This window comes from Schistocerca piceifrons, chromosome X, assembly GCF_021461385.2.
Source record: "Schistocerca piceifrons isolate TAMUIC-IGC-003096 chromosome X, iqSchPice1.1, whole genome shotgun sequence".
NCBI classification, from domain to species: domain Eukaryota; kingdom Metazoa; phylum Arthropoda; class Insecta; order Orthoptera; family Acrididae; genus Schistocerca; species Schistocerca piceifrons.
The window spans coordinates 809,402,083-809,424,536 of record NC_060149.1 but is presented as its reverse complement, the minus strand read 5'-3'; the positions used below and the strand labels follow the sequence as shown (position 1 = coordinate 809,424,536).

Genomic DNA, 22,454 nt, shown 5'->3' with positions numbered 1-22,454 from the left:
ATCCTTGGTGTTATTCAACTGGTACAATGAGCAAGCAGTGAAGGAAACCAAAGAAAAACTTAGAAATAGTGTTTACGGGTAATCATGCACAGGGCTCAAGTTTATGTCACACACTGTCCGTTTTGCTATCAAGATATAATTCCACTGTTTATGCCCTGGTTCCTTCTATCTTTAAATTTATATTTGTCAACATTTACTTAGCAAATATTTGGTTACATATCCAGTCATTTTCTGAGCTAATATTTCCCATCATTTCAAAATGGTAAGGATCTGTAACAAGAGTTATGCTCAACTGCCTTCCCAGTCTCTCATACATGCTTCTCTTTTCTGGGCACAAGCAACCCATCCTAATGAATTTGTTGTACCAGTGCTAAATGGCCTTCTTTGTTGGTGGCTTCTTACCATACTTGGTTCTAAGCATCCATTGAACAGCTGTAGCACACTCGTTTTTGTCGAACTCCAACACACAGAAAACCTGCCACGCTTGCGACTAGCCCTGACTATCGGCAAATTACCAAACTACATGGTATACATGGAAAAAAAACCTACAGGGTTTCTCTTCAAGACGGCATGTATGATATCTGTACAATGTTTGGTTCTTACGCAATAAATAATTGAAAGTGTTCCCGGACTTTATGTACACCCTGTATTAAAGCTACACAGTTTTTCTCCATTACATTATCTCACATTATAATACATTTCACCATATAAATGCAACCTTGCATGGGTTTGCAATACTAGCATTGGCAACTGCTATAGCCAATTTTCTGATCACATCCTAGTAATTAACAGTAAACCTCAGTGAAGATTCTTTAAAGAATCTAACACTCATGTATAAAACAGTTTCAGACTGTATGATTACTCTACAAACGAGTTAATGTGTTAAATATATTTGACATTAAACATGTAAGTGAGAAAAGTTTAGAAAAGACTTGAAATTACGTGTAAAGTTAGTTGGAAGTTGCTAAGTGCTCTCATTCTCAAATTCTGGGTGAATATAGCCTGGACAACTTGCACGCCCTGAGTTACGCTGCCTCAAGATATGTACATCATTTCTAACTATAAGACTTTTATTACTGTGCCCGACTTTTAACATAAGATTTATACCTCTTAACGAGTAAATTATGACAGAATTTTAGTGTTTTAAATTTGGCCAATAATTAAATGAAATACTGAAAGTCAAATATTTGTTGCCCTTGGAAGCCATCAGATAGGCAATCTGTAACTGGAATCATGAACCATATGCCAAACAGTGGGTTAGATGTTTAGTAACACACTTTACACAACAAACGTAAGACTATGAATACATCTCAATACGGTTTCAAATTGCATCATACATGTATTCTATTTCAAGGCAATTTATACTTTTCATCATCACTGAAAACTCATTAATAAACCCAAGACAATTTACTGTTCTTAATATTACTGTGTGGAGTGTAGCCATGTATGGAAGTGAAACGTGGACGATAAATAGTTCAGACAAGAAGAGAATAGAAGCTTTTGAAATGTGGTGCTACAGAAGATTGCTGAAGATTAGATGGGTAGATCACATATCTAATGAGGAGGTATTGATTAGAATTGGGGAGAAGAGGAGCTTGTGGCACAACTTGACTAAAAGAAGGGATCAATTGGTAGGACATGTTCTGAGACATCGAGGGATCACCAATTTAGTATTGGAGGGCAGTGTGGAGGGTAAAAATCGTAGAGGGAGACCAAGAGATGAATACACTAAACAGATTCAGAAGGATGTAGGCTGCAGTAGGTACTGGGAGATGAACAAGCTTGCACAGGATAGAGTAGCATGGAGAGCTGCATCAAACCAGTCTCAGGACTGAAGACCACAACAACAACAACAACAACAACAATATTACTGTATTTCATACACCACTGGCAGTCTTCTGTAGTGTTTGGAAAAGAATTAACAGTAAAATATTATATTTTCAAAGGAGACAGGTGCATTTTGCACATATTGTCAAAATGACCAACTACTAGGAGCGGGACAACAATCATCACTACACCTAATACAAAGTGTGATAAAAAAAGTAATGGGAATTTTTTTATTTCGTGGGCTTCATACATCTGATCTTCAATTTCTTTCCTTTTTTTCTCTTGTTGATACACATGTTCCTGATATATGTTTGGGATTTTCAGCTGTTTTAAATATTTATTTTATTGTTCACAGTCGAAAAGGTTATACGTGTTTTCAGAGTCCCTGGAAAATGTTTTACTTTCGAAAAAGGTGGATCAAAGAATTTACACTAAATTTTAAACAATGGAAACTCCAGGCAGGAATATCCAACATAGGAAAAGATAGACTGCTGCTTACTGTTAGTTGCAGACAGGCACAATTAAAAGATGCTTACAAATACGCTTTCAGCAACAGCCTTCATTGCAAAAAGAGACACACACTCCATTCAGTCACACAAGCAAGCACACCTCATGAACTACTGACCGCCAACTCCGGCAGCTGGGGTCAGACTTAAGATGCTGGAGTTGGTGGTCATGTGTGCGTGAGGTGTGCTTGCTTGCGTGAATGAATGGTGTGTGTTTCTATTTTTCCAATGAAGGCCATTGCTAAAAGCTTATTTGAGTCTTTTAACTGTGCCTGTCTCCAATTTAGTGTGTTATCTTTACAGTAAGTAGCAATCAATATTTTCCCCACATTGTTGCACTAAATTTTGCTTGAAAAATTGAATAAAGTGTAGCACAACATTTGAAATACTGACTGTGGCTTTTGGCAACTCTACTATGAGTAAGACAAGAATTTATGAGGGGTATGAACATTCCAAAGAGGGTTGAGAAGACAAAGACAGTAACCGTTCTGGATGCCCTAGCACATCATTACTTATAAAGTGGAAGTACTAAAGAAAATGGCTCTGGAAAACCACCAAATTACCATCAGAGATGTTGCTGATGATGTCAGCATATCCTTTGGCTCATGCCAAGTTTTTTTTTTTTTTGGGGGGGGGGGGGGGGTGTTTTGGGAATTAAACGTGAACCAGCAGCAAAGTTTGCTCCAAAATCGTGGAATTTTGACCAAAAACGTCGCCACCTGCCACCTAGACTTCACTCTGGAATTGCTGAACAAAGTTGACAACAATCCAGAACTTCTAAATAAGATTAAAACAGGTGACAAAACATGGGTATACGGGTATGACACCAACACCAAGGCCCAATCGTCCCAATGGAAACTGCCTCAAGAGCCAGGACTGAAAAAAATTCAACAAATTCGATCACATGCCAAGGTTCTTCTCACTGTTTTCTTCAATGACAATTGGATAGTGCATCAAGAGTTCTTGTCTTATGGTTGTACAGTCAATAAGGAACACTACCTGTAAGTTAAGTGCTGTTTGCGTGAAGCAGTCCTAAAAAAAAAAACCTGCCAGAACTGTGGCAAAACTACTCGTGGAAATTGCACCACGATAATGCTCCCGTTCACATCTCAATGCTTGATCATGATTTTTTGGCAAAAGCCAAAAACGTTATGTCGCCTCAGCCACTATACTCACCAAACATGGCCAAATGCAACTTCTTCCTATACCTGAGGTCGATGAGAACAATGAGAGAACGTTGTTTTGCCACCACTGATGAGATAAAAACAGAATCACTGAAGGAGCTGAACATCATAACGAAAAGTGAATTTCAGAAGCACTTCCAAGATTGGAAAAAGTGCTGGCGTAAGTGTATCATATCTGAGGGGGATTACTTTGAAGCGGAAAAGGCTGATGATTATGAATAAACAAAGATTCTTTTAGGAAAATAAAAATTTCCATTACTTTTTGATCACAAATCATACATAGGGTAATTATCAACAATATTACAATAACACAGTGTCAAGAAGAGAGACATTTTGTAATAACAGAGACCAATTGAACTCACTGGTGAAATATTTCGGCGAGAAAGTTGGCAAGTATTTCTGTGAACTTGTCCCCTCCGAAGTTTGCTTTATACACATGGCCTTTCACTGTGTACATTCCTGCACAGCACAATACAACTGTAACATCCATTGTAGCTCCCCCCAGGCGATAAACGAGGCACATCCTGCAGGAGGTATGTAATCATTACTCATAAATTATTTATAAATACAAATGATATAATTACAAACAATGTTATACTAAACAATGATTACTCAATTTCTGGATAAAAAAAAAACACAAAAAAATTAAACCCAGTAATTATTTACAAGAACTGACTAATTTATATATGGGAGTATACAGGTTTGATTCCACATCCTACCATCCAAATTAAGGATTACACAAAATAACAAGAAGAATACATAAATCTTCTCACATGACATCTGTCCTCTAGGTTCTTGAAAGATGCTGTCACCATTAAAACAACATATTTTATTATAACACAGTCCAAGCAGAAACAACTGAATAACACATGCACATATTTCTGTATGTGGTTTCTTTATTTTATCAGATAAAAAGGAAGAAATATAAAAGTTTAACATTTTGTCAACCCAGAACATTAGTAACAGAACATTAGCTCATGAGGAGATGTGAAGGAAATGGCACTGGAATCAAATTATTATTGCATTTCTTTGAAGTGAGAAGAGGAAATCACAGAAAACTTAAATTAAAATGGCCAGGTGGAGATTTGAACCTCACTCATCTTGAAAGTGAGTTCAGATTTTGGTTTGTTATATCAACTCAATTCGAAAAAATTTAAGAGAATCATTTGATGATTACATTTCAATTATGTCCCTTTTTGCAGCTCTCTCTCTCTCTCTCTCTCTCTCTCTCTCTCTCTCTCTCTCTCTCTCTCTCTCTCAATAAAAGTCTGAAGTATCCACATACCTCACCACCATAAACACACTGAACAATGGATGCCCATACAGGACATGGGGATTTGCACCTAAATTATATTAGTATTTTTTCACACATCTATGTAGGTTTAAGATCATTATCAAGATCTATAACATCTACCAGAGTCTCTGCAAACACACTTTGGTTTACATAGATAACATAACCAAATAGCTGCATTTTACAGTTCTGAAAAATTACACCCTGTTACTGAATTTTCCTTAGCATAAAATGCAAAAGAGACAGAGCCTCAGAATGTAGAACAGCTGTACAGCTGGTACTAGACTGTCTGTGATTCTAAACTGTTACTTCCGGAGCCAACTAAACCAAACAACCAGAAATGAAAGAAGTCATCACCAGCCAATGGCACTGCCCGATAACTATGACCTGCTGCCTTTTCAGGGATTGGGATTCTGTTGTATAGGGGTAATTATAAGGAATGTTACTTACAACCAATGAGGTGCCAGTATTGTAATTTGGCTGGGAATGACTTCCTATGCATGTGAGTGGTGCCAGCTGTGTGCAGCACAAGACGAAGCAATGGCCACAAAGCGCATCAGTGTTCTGAACAACACTGGGCTATTATCCTTCATAAGGAATAGTGTAGTTTGTTCTTGTAACCATGTCTGTGTGTATTGTGGTTGATGCTTTCATTAGAGTGGTGTGTTAAGAGTTTGCACAAATGCCAAAAACAGAAACAATGACAATCCAGGAAATGGATGAACTCTTGGCAAGGCAGTTTGCCGAGCTAAAGGAGATAAATGAAGCTTTGCAAAGAGAGGGAGACTTTTAATAGCGAGAATGAGCATAAACAAGTGGATGTAGTGGAAGCAAAAGCTTTGGTTAGTTCACCTATCCCTTCTGTGGATCCTGTCACAGCTAATCTAGGAACTCCTTTTTCGGGTAGGGCAACCGAGGATGTCTCAGTGTTCAGTGATGACCTGGAAGCTGCCGCTAGGTTGGGCAGTTGGTCAGACAAGACATCCTTGGATGTGTCTAAATTACAGTTGGTTGTGATGCAAGCAGCATACATCAGTACCATCAAGTGCTGGATAAAGCACAGACATTTAAGCAGCTTAAGAAGGCCCACTAACCACGTTATCGCAAGCAGAATATCGCAAGGTTTTTTTAGAGAACAGCTTAATGGGTTGTCTCAAAAGTGAAGCGAGTTGGTAGAGGCATTCATAGGCAGAATTAGGAAAATCAATGCTAACTTGTACGAGCTTACACAGAAAGTAGAAGCAGACAGAATTACTCCACAAGAAGAGGAGAACAGGAATCAGATGTGTTTTTAAGAGGACTTCCAGCAGACATGTCAAGGAAAGCGACAATGGAAAACCCGAAGGATTTTGGTGCCACCATTATGGCTGCTAAGCAAGTGGAAGAGATCAATATTGTGGCCTGAGGACAAGATAAGGGTTGTGTGTTTCTTTTTCCACACAAAGGTGAAATGCTACAGCTGTGGACATATGGACCATGTTAAAAAGCAATGCAGAAAACTTCAGTGTTACAAATGTGGGTGGGTACTGACCTTCAGATGATGCGTGTTGCAGAGGTACTGGAATGCAATAACAAGATGGACATGTTGCACTATATTGTGCACTGAAGCCTGGTACATGTGAAGGAAATAGATGGGGATTGTATGGTTTTGGAAAGTGTGGATGATTTTAGCTCTGATAAGTTGAGCTTACAGATTGCAAACTTGGAGATCATGGACAACTATAATCTGGGTAGGTCGTGTGAGGACCTTTGCCACAACCAGACCATCAACAAAATTGCATTATGCGAGAAGGTAAAACAATTTGGAGGGAAGAGATAAGTCAACAATGAAAGTCTTGTTAATATGATTTGTCAACCTGTTCAATCCTGGTCAATCATTACCTGCAATACTGGTAACTCGCCATACCATACCAACGGTTAACAACGCTCTAGTGTATAAGAAGCCGTACAGGATACCTAGGCACCTATAACCTATACTGGAAGAATTTATTGATCAACTGCTGGCTGAGGGCAATACTGAATCAAGTTACAGTTCATGGTCAGCTACCATTGTAATAGTCCTGAAAAAATCATAGAATGGAACAAAAAAGCATAGATTTTGCTGCATGAGCGGTGATGGACAGACATCCTGTACTAAATATAATGGAGATTAGAGAGAACTTAAGTCAATGTAAATACTTCACAATGTGTATGAGGAGTGGTTATCACTGTTGGAAGTGGTTCTGGAAGAGCGGCCAAAGACCACATTTACTGTCCCTTGGAGTCACTCTCAATATTTTAGGCTGCCATTTGGTCTGAAGAATGTGCCAGCTATCTCGGAGGCTATTAGTATCTGACGGAGTGCTCAGAGGATTACAATCAAGACTGTTTTTTATCTCAACAACATAATTGCATTTTCTAAGGATATGGAAGAGCACATGCAATGGTCAGAGGAATTCTTTAAGAGGCTAAATCGAGCACAGTTAACACTGTAATAAGAGGAAGATGTGAAAATTGACGCACGCCTAACTTCTGCAGAATGTGCTTTCTTACCACCACAAACTACATGGCAGTTTCAATCATTTTTATGGTTCTGTAATTACTAATGGGAATTCATTGAAGAGTTTGCCGAAATTGCTAAGCTATTGAATCATTTGTTGAAACAAGGTGTGGAATTTCCATAGTCAACTTTTAGACAGCATTTGAAAAATTGAAGGGAGCATTGACAACAAACCTGGTACTGATATTCCCAAACTATGAGGAACAATTTATTCTGTCATGTTTCACTAGGCATGGCCTCCACCTCAGAAGGTATGGGAAGGGGAAGCTGGCAAAGCTTATAGACGACAGTGCAGTGGGTGTTGGTAGGATCACTCATGGAAAAATTCCTGTAGTAGTTGATGTTGAAGCTGCACCTATTTTAGAGTGAAGACAGCTGATATGTATACCTGCTAAAAGGAAGTCCCTCTAACTAAAGGCTTGTATTCATAGGAAGTCATGTTTCCAAGAAGAGAAGGAATTAGCATATTTCATCAAAATATAAAAGGTATTAGAGATAAAGTTAGTGAACTGCTTACAGATGTGATTCTGGAATTATTGGTATATTGGAGTACCACATAATAATTGGACAATTCAGGGGCTTCCTTTACCAGGATACAGATTAGATGGCTGTTTTTCAAGGAGTTCTTTGTGGGGTGGGGAAGCTGCTTCTTGTTGTTGTGGTCTTCAGTCCTGACACTGGTTTGATGCAGCTCTCCACGCTACTCTATCCTGTGCAAGCTTCTTCATCTCCCAGTACCTACTGCAACCTACATCCTTGTCAATCTGCTTAGTGTATTCATCTCTTGGTCTCCCTCTACGATTTTTACCCTCCACGCTGCCCTCCAATACTAAATTGGTGATCCCTTGATGCCTCAGAACATGTCCTACCAACCGATCCCTTCTTCTAGTCAAGTTGTGCCACAAACTTCTCTCCTCCCCAATCCTATTCAACACCTCCTCATTAGTTATGTGATCTACCCATCTAATCTTCAGCATTCTTCTGTAGCACCACATTTCGAAAGCTTCTATTCTCTTCTTGTCTAAACTATTTATCGTCCATGTTTCACTTCCATACATGGCTACACTCCACACAAATACTTTCAGAAACGACTTCCTGACACTTAAATCTATACTCGATGTTAACAAATTTCTCTTCTTCAGAAATGCTTTTCTTGCCACTGCCAGTCTACATTTTATATCCTCTCTACTTCGACCATCATCAGTTATTTTGCTCCCCAAATAGCAAAACTCCTTTACTACTTTAAGCGTCTCATTTCCTAATCTAATACCCTCAGCATCACCCCGACTTAATTCGACTACATTCCATTATCCTCATTTTGCTTTTGTTGATATTCATCTTATATCCTCCTTTCAAGACACTATCCATTCCATTCAACTGCTCTTCCAAGTCCTTTGCTGCCTGTGACAGAATTACAATGTCATCAGCGAACCTCAAAGTTTTTATTACTTCTCCATGGATTTTAATACCTACTCCAAATTTTTCTTTTGTTTCCTTCATTGCTTCCTCAACATACAGATTGAATAACAGCGGGGAGAGGCTACAACCCTGTCTCACTCCTTTCCCAACCACTGCTTCCCTTTCATGCCCCTCAACTCTTATAACTGGCATCTGGTTTCTGTACAAATTGAGAATAGCCATTCTCTCCCTAAATTTTACCCCCGCCACCTTTAGAATTTGAAAGAGAGTATTCCAGTCAACATTGTCAAAATCTTTCTCTAAGTCTACAAATGCTAGAAACATAGGTTTGCCTTTCCTTAATCTTTCTTTTAAGATAAGTCGTTGGGTCAGTATTGCCTCACGTGTTCCAATATTTCTACGGAATCCAAACTGATCTTCCCCTAGGTCGGCTTCTACTAGTTTTTTCATTCGTCTGTAAAGACTTCGCATTAGTATTTTGCAACCATGACTTATTAAACTGATAGTTCGGTAATTTTCACATCTGTCAACACCTGCTTTCTTTGGGATTGGAATTATTATATTCTTCTTGAAGTCTGAGGATATTTCACCTGTCTCATACATCTTGCTCACCAGATGGTAGAGTTTTGTCAGGACTGACTCTCCCAAGGTTTTCAGTAGTTCTAATGGAATGTTATCTACTCCCGGGGCCTTGTTTCGACTTGGGTCCTTCAGTGCTCTGTCAAACTCTTTATGCAGTATCATATCTCCCATTTGATCTTCATCTACATCCTCTTCCATTTCCATAATATTATCCTCAAGTACATCGCCCTTGCATAGACCTTCTATATACTCCTTCCACCTTTCTGCTTTCCCTTCTTTGCTTAGAACTGGGTTTCCATCTGAGCTCTTGATATTCATGCAAGTGGTTCTCTTTTCTCCAAAGGTCTCTAATTTTCCTGTAGGCAGTATCTATCTTACCCCTAGTGAGATAAGCCTCTACATCCTTACATTTATCCTCTAGCCATCCCTGCTTAGCCATTTTGCACTTCCTGTCGATCTCATTTTTGAGACGTTTGTATTCCTTTTTGCCTGCTTCATTTACTGCATTTTTATATTTTCGCCTTTCATCAATTAAATTCAATATTTCTTCTGTTACCCAAGGACTTCTACTAGCCCTCGTCTTTTTCCCTACTTGATCCTTTGCTGCCTTCACTACTTCATCCCTCAAAGCTACCCATTCTTCTTCTACTGTATTTCCATCCCCCATTCCTACCATTTGTTCTCTTATGCTCTCCCTGAAACTCTGTGCAACCTCTGGTTTAGTCAGTTTATCCAGGTCCCATCTCCTTAAATTCTCACCTTTTTGCAGTTTCTTCAGTTTTAATCTACAGTTCATAACCAATAGATTGTGGTCAGAGCCCACATCTGCCCCTGGAAATGTCTTACAATTTAAAACCTGGTTCCTAAATCTCTGTCTTACCATTATATAATCTATCTGAAATCTGTCAGTTTCTCCAGGCTTCGTCCATGTATACAACCTTCTTTTATGATTCTTGAACCAAGTGTTAGCTATGATTAAGTTGTGCTCTGTGCAAAATTCTACCAGGCGGCTTCCTCTTTCATTTCTTAGCACCACTCCATGTTTACCTACTACGTTTCCTTCTCTCCCTTTTCCTACTACCGAATTCCAGTCACCCATGACTATTAAATTTTCGTCTCCCTTCACTATCTGAATAATTTCTTTTATTTCGTCATACATTTCTCAAATTTCTTCGTCATCTGCAGAGCTAGCTGGCATATAAACTTGTACTACTGTAGTAGGCATGTATTTTAAATTAACTAAGGCATTTGATTGTGTAGATCACAGAATACTGCTCCAGAAGTTGGACCATTACGGAATACAGGGAGTAGCTCACAATTGGTTCACCTCTTATTTTAGCAAAAGACAGCAAGAGGTTATTATTCACAATGTTGAGAATGGCTGTGATGTGGGGGTCTCAGTGGGGTACAGTCAAGTGGGGGCAGACCCAGGGATCAGTGTTGGTGCCACTCCAGTTCCTTATTTATATAAATGACATGCCCTCTAGTATTACGGGTAACTAAAATATTTCTGTTTGCCGATGACACTAGCTTGGTAGTAAAGGATGTTGTGTCCAACATTGGCTTGGTTTCAAATAGTGCAGTTCATGACCTAAGTTCATGGCTTGTAGAAAATAAACTAACTCCAAATCACAGTAAGACTCAGTTTCTACAGTTTCTAACACACAATTCAACAAAACCTGACATTTTAATTTCACAGAGTGGGCATATTTAGTGAAACTGAACAGTTAAAATTTCTAGGTGCTCAGATAGATAGTAAACTGTCGTGGGAAGCCCACATTTAGGATCTTGTTCAAAGACTTAATGCTGCCATTTTTACTATTGGAACAATATCTGAAGTGAGTGATCATTCGACACAAAAATTAGTCTACTTTGCTTATTTTCATTCTCTTTTATCATATGGGGGTATATTTTGGGGTAAGTTCTTGTTGTATTGTAGATTGCATTTACTTAAATTTATGGATTGACTTTTTTTGGGTTCATATACATTTTATTTTTATCTATTATTACTTTTATGTTGTAATTTCATGTACTGACATGTTCCATGACCCTGGAGATTTCCTCCTCAATTTGGTCCTATGGAACTTGACATGTAAATAAAATAAAATCAATTTGAATGTTGATTTTTGTGCATCATTATCTGACAGGCCATTACTAAATTTGATCACTATGTGCTTCTCAATTTGAAGACAAGCTATTGAAAACAATACGTATGATCCTGCGACTATTTCCCCACGCTCTAGTTGGAAAGTGTGACATCTTTATCAGATTGGAAGTTTATTAATGTTATTTTTGCTGTAAATTAGTCAAAAATATAATATTGAAATCTTTACCAAATTAATTTGATGTGTATCTTATAAACTGAGATTGACAAAGTCCTAAGTCTGGAAAGTAAAGTCATCTCACCGAACTGAGAGGTGAAGTGAAAACTATACTTAAAAATAACCCATCTTTAATCCAGTTTCTAAAAATATGGATTGTACCTAATAAGATGTCCTAGGTCTTTGAGGCATGTGGTTTACAATATACCATGTGAGTTTGGTGTGAATTATTACAACAGTGTAATCACATTATTAATGAACAGTGCAAGAAACACTCCAAAATGTATAACTAAGACGTTGTGAGACACCATTCATTGCAAAGCATGGTGTTACCAACACACACAAATTATTATTTGACAACACTGAAATCCTGGCACACACCTTGTGTTACTGGGATTCATTTATCAAGAAAGCAGTGGAGATCCACAAGTGTCCTAAATTTTTTAATGGAGTTGATGGCGTCACCTGAATCCCAACATGGAGGAAAGATCTAGAAAACAATATAAACCCCATACTAATGCGAGTGGCTGATCTGTTTCCTTATCATTGTTGTGGTATTATTGGTAAAGCGAGCATAAGCATGAGCATGAGCAGTGCTAAAGAAAGCATGAGAGCTTTAAATCTGACAGATATGTGTTGAGTAGAGTTTGTTTACATCTTACAGCTTGTCATACCAAGGTATTAAGGAGACATTTTGGGAACTTGCTTACCTGTGTTACCTGTTTTGGTGAATTTCAGTAGTTGTTTCTGTTCGAGTGAGTGTATGTTCAGTGAATTCTGGAAGTAGTCAAAGTTACAGGTTTTTAGTTATTCCAAGATAGATACCAGAGACTTTATGCTCATTTCATTAATAATGTATCAGTTACCTCTTCATTTTAATATTTGGTGGCTAAAATCTGCTTCATTTTAAATGATTAAGACTTTTTATTTAAAAAAAAAAAAAAAAAAAAATTACACGGACTTGATCAAATCTGGTAGAAGTAATATTACTGAATATATTGCTGTGTTAGTCTAGAACAAAATTAGGGAAGTAGAACCCAACGACATACAGATACTAACTTTATATAAATTAATCCATTGAGTAGGAGGAGTTGTCAAACAGAAATTATTTCAGTTGTTTTTAAAACTTTTATTATGTGCCTGCACCCTTAATTTGTAGGTGATGTTTTCAAATATTTTTACAGCTGAGTAAGTTAAGTTGTGAATAGTGGAGGCAATTTTTGTTCCAAGTGTTAGACTTACAAACAATACTACTATTTTTAAATTGTGCCTGATGCCTCACAACAAACTTCAGAAGAGAGGTTGTTAGGATGCCTAAATTTTTAAACAATTGCCTTCATGAAGTTTGAGGATGACCACCAGATATCCTTACAGAATATTTCTGTATGATGAATATCTTGGTTGTAAAGGATGTTGTGTGCAACATTGGCTCGGATTCAAATAGTGCAGTTCATGACCTAAGTTCATGGCTTGTAGAAAATAAACTAACTCCAAATCACAGTAAGACTAAGTTTTTAGTTTCTAGCACACAATTCAACAAAACCTGACATTTTAATTGCAAAGAATGGGCATATGATTAGTGAAACTGTAAAGTTCAAATTTCTAGGTGTTCAGATAGATAGTAAACTGTTGTGGAAAAGTCAAGTTCAGGATCTTGTTCAAAGACTTTGTGCTGCCACTTTTACTATTTGAATGATATCTGAAGTGAGTGATCATTCGACATGAAAATTAGCCTACTTTGCTTATTTTCATTCGCTTATATCATATGGTATTATATTTTGGGGTAACTCATCCCACTCTAAAACGATATTTTTGGCTCAGAAAGAGGCAGTTCAGGCAATAAGTGGTGTAGGTTCATGAACCTCTTGTCGAACCCTGTTCACGAGTCTGGGTATTTTGACATTGGCCTCTCAATATATATATATTCCATAAAGTCATTTCTTGTTAACAATATTAGCTTATTCCCAAGAATAAGTAGCCAGAAATCAAACCTGCATTTGGATAAGACTTCCTTAACTGTTGTGCAGAAGGGCGTGCAGTATACTGCTGCATCCATTTTCAATAAGCTACCACAAAAATTCAAAACTCTTTCAAATCGAAACCGGAGAGTTTCCTCATAACTCACTCCTCCTATTCAACCACAGAGATGGAAATGTTGGCTGTTATATATGCTATTACGTATTTCCACTGTTATTTGTACACGAAAAAGTTTAAAGTTGTGACAGACCATGCTGTGTTGAAGTGATTGCTGGGACCACAAGAGGCTCCAAGTATGTTAACGTATTGTGCTCTGAAATCAAGTGAATTTAACTATGAAGGCATATACCAATCAGGAAAGAAAAACAGAATTCTGAGAGCCCAAGAAGGAAGATTTGATTTCAAGTATTTAGGGCACAGCTGTAGTCCACAAAGCACAATGGCCTGTTGTGTAGGAAGATTAAATACAGCCCCAGTGTGGTGCCAACTGCGCTTGAAATGATTAATGACTATCATATGACCTTATACATGGTATTTCATTACGAATGGTCTATATTCAGGGATATTACAGGAACGATCATTCGAAGCGAAAAAATCTGGTAAAGATGGACTCCAAAATGCATGTCGTAAGAGCTATGAACACCTCATATTCGATACTGTGAACCAAATCTCTTCTACCATGAGCTCTTTGCTTTCCATATTTTGGTAGGGGGTAGTATGGACCAAACCAAGAAAAAATTGTGTAGTAAACATAGGCTCTAAAATGCATACCTTAAGAGCTATGAACCCTTGTTCAGTAGAAAAGATGTCTTTCACAGTAGCAAAGCTATTAAAGATATGCATTTTTGAGTCCACGTTTACCTGACAATTTTTTCTTGTTGTGGTCCATTCTACCTCATCCCAAAATATGGAAAGCATGTTTCATAGTATCAAAGATGAAGAAAGCTCACAACTGTTACAGTATGCATTTTAAAGCAAGTACAGTGGCAAAGACAATGGTGAAAAGCTGGTTGCTGAAGTTTAGTGTTCCTAATACAATAATTACAGATCAGGGCACTAATTTTATATCCAGTATGATTAAGCACCTATGCCATTTACTAAGCACTCACAAACTCAGGACTAGCCCTTGGCTCCCTCAGTCTATCAGGAAAACAGAATACATTCACTGTACAGTTGGTAAGATGTTGAGTTGTTGTTGTGAACTTCCCTCACAATGATTGGTACATTTACCTTCTGTATGTCATGTCAGCTTACAATTCTGATGTCCAGTGTAGTGTTGGTCCATCACCATATGAGGTAATAAATGGTACAAATCTGCCTTCTGTTTTTGTGGTGATTAAGCCTAAAATTGGAAAAACTGGGAATCAGTTATGAAGTTTGCAATGACATTACACGATGTTTGTAAGAAGGTAAAGAAAGCAAACACAGATGCACTAGAGAGTCAGTAGCAAATAGGATCACATATAGACCAATTACCACAGTTCAGAATTGGTCAATGGGTCTTAGTGATGAATCCCTGCTCACCTACGAACAAAACAATGAAATTTCTGATGACGCCACAGACCACAGCAGGTCAAAGTCGCTCATTAATGTAAAGTTATAATTATGAACAAAGACTCCCATTGTTCATGATGGACATGTTAAGCCATTTAAGGGAACTGTGATGCTCTGCTGCAAGTGCTGACATGACTGCCAGTAGAGAGCACTAAATCTAAGAAAGCAAGGGAAGAAGGATGAGCAAAGTGTGCATTATGTGTCTTACGCAATTAGATCACAATGAGGAGTAACAATGATTGTTTTGTTTTGTTTTAAGACATTAAAACAACTAAGGTCATATGCGTCCATGTCAGAGCAGTAGAACACAAAGATGAGAAAGGAGTTAAAAGCAACTACAAGTTAAGCCCAATCAACGGACAGCCTCTCTTGGAGAAACATCCATAAAGACAATGGAGGTCCTGAACTAAAGATTAAATGTCTTTTGCCATACTGCTACAATGGATAAAAAGCAAAACACGGTCAACAGCTCTCTCACTGTCCACTAAAATGGCCGATAAATTGGACGGCAAACATACAGTACAACTTAAGTGGTTAAAAAAGGGCATCCCATAAGGAAATGCCGAACATTTAAACGTTGATGACAATGAGCATTAAGAAAGTGGTGGGAAACACCACTTAACAAATGATGGCTAAAAAGACAGTGCCCAACACTCATCCTAGCTAAAATGATCTCCTCATGGCAAGGGGGCCAAGAGAAGGTTGTCCAAGCTACTGGGAGAGGTTTAATTCCCCGCAGCTTATTACTGTGAAGGGAAGACTAGTGGTAATGCCAAAGTGACACCACTTGCTGACAGATGGCGATAAGCAGATCATCGGAAGGAATGGAAGAACTAGCTGGCTGAGGTAGGAGGACTGCAACCTTGGCAGCAGCATCAGCAGCCTCGTTTCGCATCAGACCAATGTGACCAGGAACCCACATAAACATCACTGTGGCCCCATCAAGAGTGAGGAAGTGAAAGCTTTCCTGGACCCACTGCACTAAGGGATGGATGATGTGCATCACACACAGGCTCTGAGGGTATAGAGTCACAGCAAATGAGACAATCGAACAGCCTGTGTCGCTGGATGTATAATGTGGCCTGATACAGGGTCCCGCTCTGCTGTAAATACTGAGCAGGCTTCCAAAAGCTGACACCAAAAATGCTCTGTGGAAATAACGAAAGCACACCCAATACTATGGTCAGTTGGAGAGCCATCAGCATTCAAAAAGGTACTACCGCGAAGTTCCGTACGAAGATCAAAAAATCTTATGGGGATAGAGCGAGTCTGGAGTAGTCTCCTTATGAATCAAATGAAGTACAAGGTGAACGTGAGCCGCTGCATGAAGCCAAGGTGGTGAAGGGTTCGCACCCAAAGGAAAAGTGGCAGGTAGTTTTTTAATCTACTGGTGCAATAACCGAAAGCAAACTCCAGGAGATAACAGAGAAGAGGGACATGCACCATACTGACGGTCAAAGGAGGAGGCATAGGATGAGTGGCCAGGCACGGCAGACAAACGGCATGCATACCTGCTGAGGAGAGCACGTTGTTTGGGTGCACGACAGCAAGGTCTTCAGCGCCCGCTCCCAGATTAAGATGGGTGCCAAGAAAATACTCAGAATAGTAAGATAAAACAGAACGTAAAATACAGGTAACAAGCTTGGAAAAATATGTGCCTACCCACACCAAAGTGTGGGACGAAGCATGCTATCAGCAGTAAAACTTGGACAACACAGGAAGAAAGTGGTAGAGGGACCTAAAACAATATAGCAGATGGGAGTGGCTAGCTGACCACAAGGAAAAAAGGGAGGAGCCAGCCACTTTGCAAGACACAAAAACCTCCAGCCTAGAAGTTTAGACCAGAGTCCAGACACCTCACCTCACAAAACTTTAAAATCCTAGACACACACATCTCATCATTAGCTAAAACACAGGGCAGATCCCCATCAACTTGTGCTTCTGCCCTTGCATCACGGTATGAAATGCAGTCTGTTAAAACGTGCCAGACAGAGATGTGCGCACCACAAAACGGGGGATCCTCCCCCCCCCCCCCCCCCGTAATAGAAAGCTATGTGGGAGAGGACAGTGCCCAATCCGAAGACGCATGAGGGTCACTTCTTCCCACCTCAGCAACCGGCAGGAGGAACGCCACAGCTGAGTTGTTGACTTCACCAACAGCAGTTTATTGGCAGTCACCGCCAGCAATTCTTCCTCTCACAACTCCACGCACTTCTTGTGGAGTGCAGAAATGACTGACTGCTCTCTGCAGGCCTCCTTGGCAGCCCGATTGGCCCATATTCCTACATGACCAGGCACCCAGCAGAAGGACACCTCCTTACCCTGCCGTTGGAGCAAATACAGTTGGTCATATATCAGCTGAACCATCTCCTCAGTTGGGTACAGATTCTGCAGTGATTGTAAGGCACTAAGAGAATCAGAGCAGAGGAGAAATCGATTGCCCCGAACATGATCCATCCACTCCATTGCCTTCAGGATCGCATGGAGCTCCGCTGCGAAAACAGTATATTCATCAGGGAGGCGAATCCGGGTAACATATCAGGTAACACTGCAGAACAGCCAATGAAATTCTCCTGTTTGGAGCCATCAGTGCAAACGACGGTAAAACCATGACGCACACCTAAAACGTCAAAAATCAGAGATTGGAATGTAAAATCTGGTATACTATCTTTCTTAAAATTAGTCAAATCTAAAATAAGTCTGGGTCTCCGGAGGAGTCCAGGTGGAAATCTGCTCCAACCGTGACGGAAAACATGAAGACAAGCAATATCCATCGCAGAGAGGCAATCCCGTGCATGAATCCCCTAGGGCCGCATCGCTCGTTGCCGGTTATGAAATAGCCGTGCCAGAGGAAGCTGAGCAATGGTATGGTATGCAGGTGTGTATGGTGTGGACAAAGTTTTATATGCCTGGCACACCGTAAGTAGCCACCACCGCATATGAAGTGGCGGTTCACCAGCCTCTGCACAGAGGCTTGGTATGGGGCTAGTTCTGAATGCCCCAGTGGCCAACCGAAGCCCTTCATGGTGCACAACGTTCAACATCTTTAAGTAAGAAGGCCTCTAAGACCCATACACCATGCACCCATAATCGAGCTGAGATAGCACAAACGCCCTGTAAAACTGGAGCAGACAAGTCCTGTCGGCTACCCATGTACTGCGGCTAAGATATTTTAAAATACTTAAAGCCTAAGTGACAGTCGTTTTAGGTCTTTAAGATGAGGTAACCATGTAAACTTCGAGCAAAAAACGGGCCCCACAAATCTCACCGTGTCTTTAGAAGCAAGGACAGTGTCCCTCATCCTCAACTCAGTAAAAGGTTACAAACGAACGAGAACGGTGAAAAAGAATACATGTGGACTTCTCAGTGGAAAACTTAAAACCACTCTTCTGCGCCCAGTCATCCAAATGTCTAAGAGTAAGTTGCAACTGATGCGTTGTTGTTGCAAGGCTTGAAGAAGAGAAAAACAAAGAGAAATCATCCACAAACAAGGAGCACTGGACAGGACTTTTCACTATGGAGGTAATGCTATTAGTAGTGATGGCAAAGACAGTCACACTTAAAACACTACCCTGAGGGACACCATTCTCCTGCTCAAAGCAGTCAAACAGGACGTCACCAATTTGGTATCTAAAATATCGTGGCGAGAGGAAATACTGAATAAAAAGAGGAAGACAACCACGAAAATCCCATTCATGAAGCTGCTCCAGGATGAGACGCCTCCAAGTGGTATCGTAGGCCTTCTCGATATCAAAAAATGCACCTAGAAAGAGGGCAAGGTTATCGAAGGTGGAACAAACCCTCCTGAACCCACACTGAAAGCGACTAAGGACTTGCCGGGATTCTAACATCCAGACAAGGCGCCGGTTGACCATCCGCTCCCAGGTCTTTCTTGTCAACTAGTGAGGGCAACACTATGGTAGCTACTTGGGCTCATGCGGTCTTTCCAGGTTTTAAAAAGGAAATTAAAACTGCCTCATGCCACGAGTCAGGAAAGTGACATGACGCCCAAATGGCATTAAAAAGTGCGAGGAGGATTTCTTTTTGCGCCTTGTGAGGTGCCGTAGCATACAGTAATGGATCCTGTCGCGACCAGGTGATGTGTCACGATAATGCAGAATCCAACTCCCACATGGAAATTGGGCAATTGTAAATTTCATTAGAGGTGGACTGGAAGTCCAGAGTATACCTCTCAGCAAACGTTCTATGGCACTGGAAACCCGGATCCTGACTGGCTGTTGCAGTAACCGTGGCAAAATACTCTGCCATAGCATGGGCAATGTCTCGTGGATCCGTGTGGAGAGTGCCATTATTCATTACAGCAGCCATGGTTCACCTCCCTCCTCTCCCAGAAATTCTCCTGATGGTCTCCCACACAATGGAACTTTTGGTGGAACGATTAATGGCGTTCAGGCACTGTTGCCACGACCTCTTCTTGCTCTCTCTAATAATGCAGCGACATTTTGCCCTCGTCACCTGAAAGGTTGCAAGATTCTCAGCAGTCGGTCGACACTGGAACTGGCGCAGAGCCGCACGCCTGGTCCTGATTGCAGAGCAGCATTCGGCACTCCACCAAGGGACAGGTTGCCTCTTCCGGTGGCCTGTGGACTGTGGAATGGATGCTGCAGTGGCATGGTGGACCATTTTTGTAATATGATCCACCCACGCATCAACATTCGCACAGTGTTCGAACTGGGCCAACTGGCTATAAAGTGTCCAGTCGGCCCCACTGAGCACCCATCGTGGTGGTCTCCATTCGGGGCCCACGCCATCTGGCAGGTGAATCCAGAGTGGGACGTGATCACTGCCGTGCAAGTCAGTGACCACTTCCCATTGAGCACTGGCGGCAAGAGCTGGAGAGCGAAGCGAGAGGTCAATGGCAGAGAATGACCCAGTCACTGTGCAGAAGTGAGTGCTCTGTCCTCCATTGAGCAAGTAGGCACAGTATGACAGGAGAAGCCTCTCAACTGCTCTACCCCTGGGACAGGTAATGGCAGAGCCCCAAAGTGCATTGTGGGCATTAAAATCACCACAAATAATGAACGGCTGGGGGAGCTGTGTAATAAGGTCAGTGAGGGCTGCTTCATCAAGTGCATCATGTGGAGGCCAGTAAAGAGAACATATGGTCAATGGATGACGCACGTGCACAGACACAGCGACGGCCTGTAAAGTCGTCGTATGAGAGAGAGGCGAGGAGTGGTAGTCCATCCTGACGAAAATACCTACGCCCCCTCCAGCTCTCTCTCTCCACGAAGGCTGTCCTTTTCGTAGAGTGTATAGCCTCATAGCTCAAGGGAGTATGATGGATGGAAATAAGTCTCCTGGGGACACACACACATAGTGGTCTACCCTGAGAGAGTAGACAACGTTCCTCCACATGCGTACTGAACCCCTGCAAGTTCCACTGAAGTATGGGAGCTACCTATGACGGTGGTAGCACCTTCATCCTGTCTCTCCGATGGGGTGGGGAGACTGCAGCAGGTGGAGCAGCAGAAGTGAGGCGAGATGATTGCCCCACACATACGTTGTACTCCATCAGCTCTGGGGAAGAGACAGAAGAAGCATCACATAAAACGACATCTGCATGGTCGGACGGTTTACCCCATGATCTGACCCGCTGTTGCTGCTGTATAGGAGCTTTCTGCGGTTTGGTGGGCTTTGGAGGAGCCGACGTGGGAATGGTAATGGACGTACTGGGCTTCGGAACAGCCTCAGCTGTCGGAGGCGCCAAGGGCTGGCCCAAGTGTCTGCCGTTCGAGTAGGGGCTACAGGCTCAAACACTGGCTACGTGCACTGACATCTGCAGGTGTTAGTGCTAACACTCACCACCTCTGTCTGCGTAGAGGCATCGGCCATTTGAGTAGACTTCTGAACCATCGATGCAAAAGATGTAGCAAATGTGGCAGGTTCCATTGACTTTTACATCTTCTTGGCCTCACCATAGCAGATACGCTCGGTTGTTTTAATTTCCTGGACTTTGCATTCCTCTAAAAATATTCGGCACTCCCTACTCCAAACAGGGTGGTTCCAGAGCAATTTATACATTTGGTTAGAGACGAGCACCCAACTCCTTCATGAGCAGCCTTACCGCAGTTGCCTATGTCGCTTTGCCTTTACACCCTAAGGTGGTATGCCCAAAACGCTGGCATTTAAAACAGTGCATTGGGGTCGGGAAATAAGGTCTCACACTAAGGCGAAGAAAGCCAGCTTCAACATGGTCAGGAAGTTTCGTGCTACTGAAGGTCAGAATAAAGGAGTTGGATTTGCTAAGATTGCCATCAATTCTCTTCATGATATGTTGTACATCAATGATACCTTCCGAAGGCCACTCACGTTGCAGTTCTTCCCTGGGAATGTTGACTAGATCCCGGCATGTCACAACATCTTTGCTATAATTCAAGGCGCTGTGCATTTCAGTGCCTACGGCATACTCCCCAAGGCATTTAGCAGATTAGAGGTTTGTTGCTTGCTGGGAAGTGGAAGTTTCCACTAGCAAGGTCCCATTACGGAAAAGCTTCATCGATTTTAAGGAGCCACAGATTCCCTTCAATCTCTTTTGTATATAGAAGGGCGAAACATTCTCGAAACTACCCTCCTTCTGTTTCACAATGAGAAACCCGTTCTGATTACCAGAATGCATTCTGTTACCAAAGACTTTACGTGTCAAAGAAGTGCCAGAGTCAGGGGGACTGCGTGCACGAGCCATCTTAAGAGAGTGGGTGTTAGAACCTTCCAGCAGCCCACCCTTTCTGCTGGGAGGAGGAAAAGAGGATTTCAAAGGATCCATTTCGGTCCCACGAGCAGCTAGGGAGCTAGAAGTCCACCTAGACAGAGCCCCGCGTGCCTAGGTAAGCCTTATAGAACTGAGGTGCAGCAGGTTCCCCAGAGGTTGTCCACTAACGAGTGTTCCACCTCAACAGCCATGCATCTTATCAGCGCGCAGCACACCTTGAGACTGAGGGGTTGTTTATAAGAGGTTCATTCCATCCTCACGATCCGGGCGGTCAAGCCAAGATCCCCATTCCCTGAGACACACAACATTCCACTGCCGCACAGCATGGTGGTCGCTGAAATATGCCCACAGCTTACAGTGACGGGACTGGCGGCACTTACCAGTTCCCAGCTCAGGAACCCCAGGGTCGCCAAGCCCGTACCAGGCACATGAATGCTGAGCCCCTGGGGGCACTGAGGAGAGCGTCATGTATTGTGAGACAGTCACAGTTTGGCAGCTTCTGCATAGAGACTCTCAACCAG

General features: G+C 41.3%; 1 protein-coding gene across 2 annotated transcripts in view; it reads right to left on the bottom strand.

The window, feature by feature from the left end:
* Positions 1-22,454, bottom strand: part of LOC124721988 (heat shock 70 kDa protein 14-like) — a 200,139-nt gene that overhangs the window by 51,334 nt on the left and 126,351 nt on the right. For both annotated transcript variants that reach the window (XM_047247160.1, XM_047247161.1), the window contains exon 5: positions 3,880-4,041. In XM_047247160.1, coding sequence (XP_047103116.1) covers positions 3,880-4,041 — 162 coding nt within the window. The remainder of the gene's footprint in view (positions 1-3,879; positions 4,042-22,454) is intronic.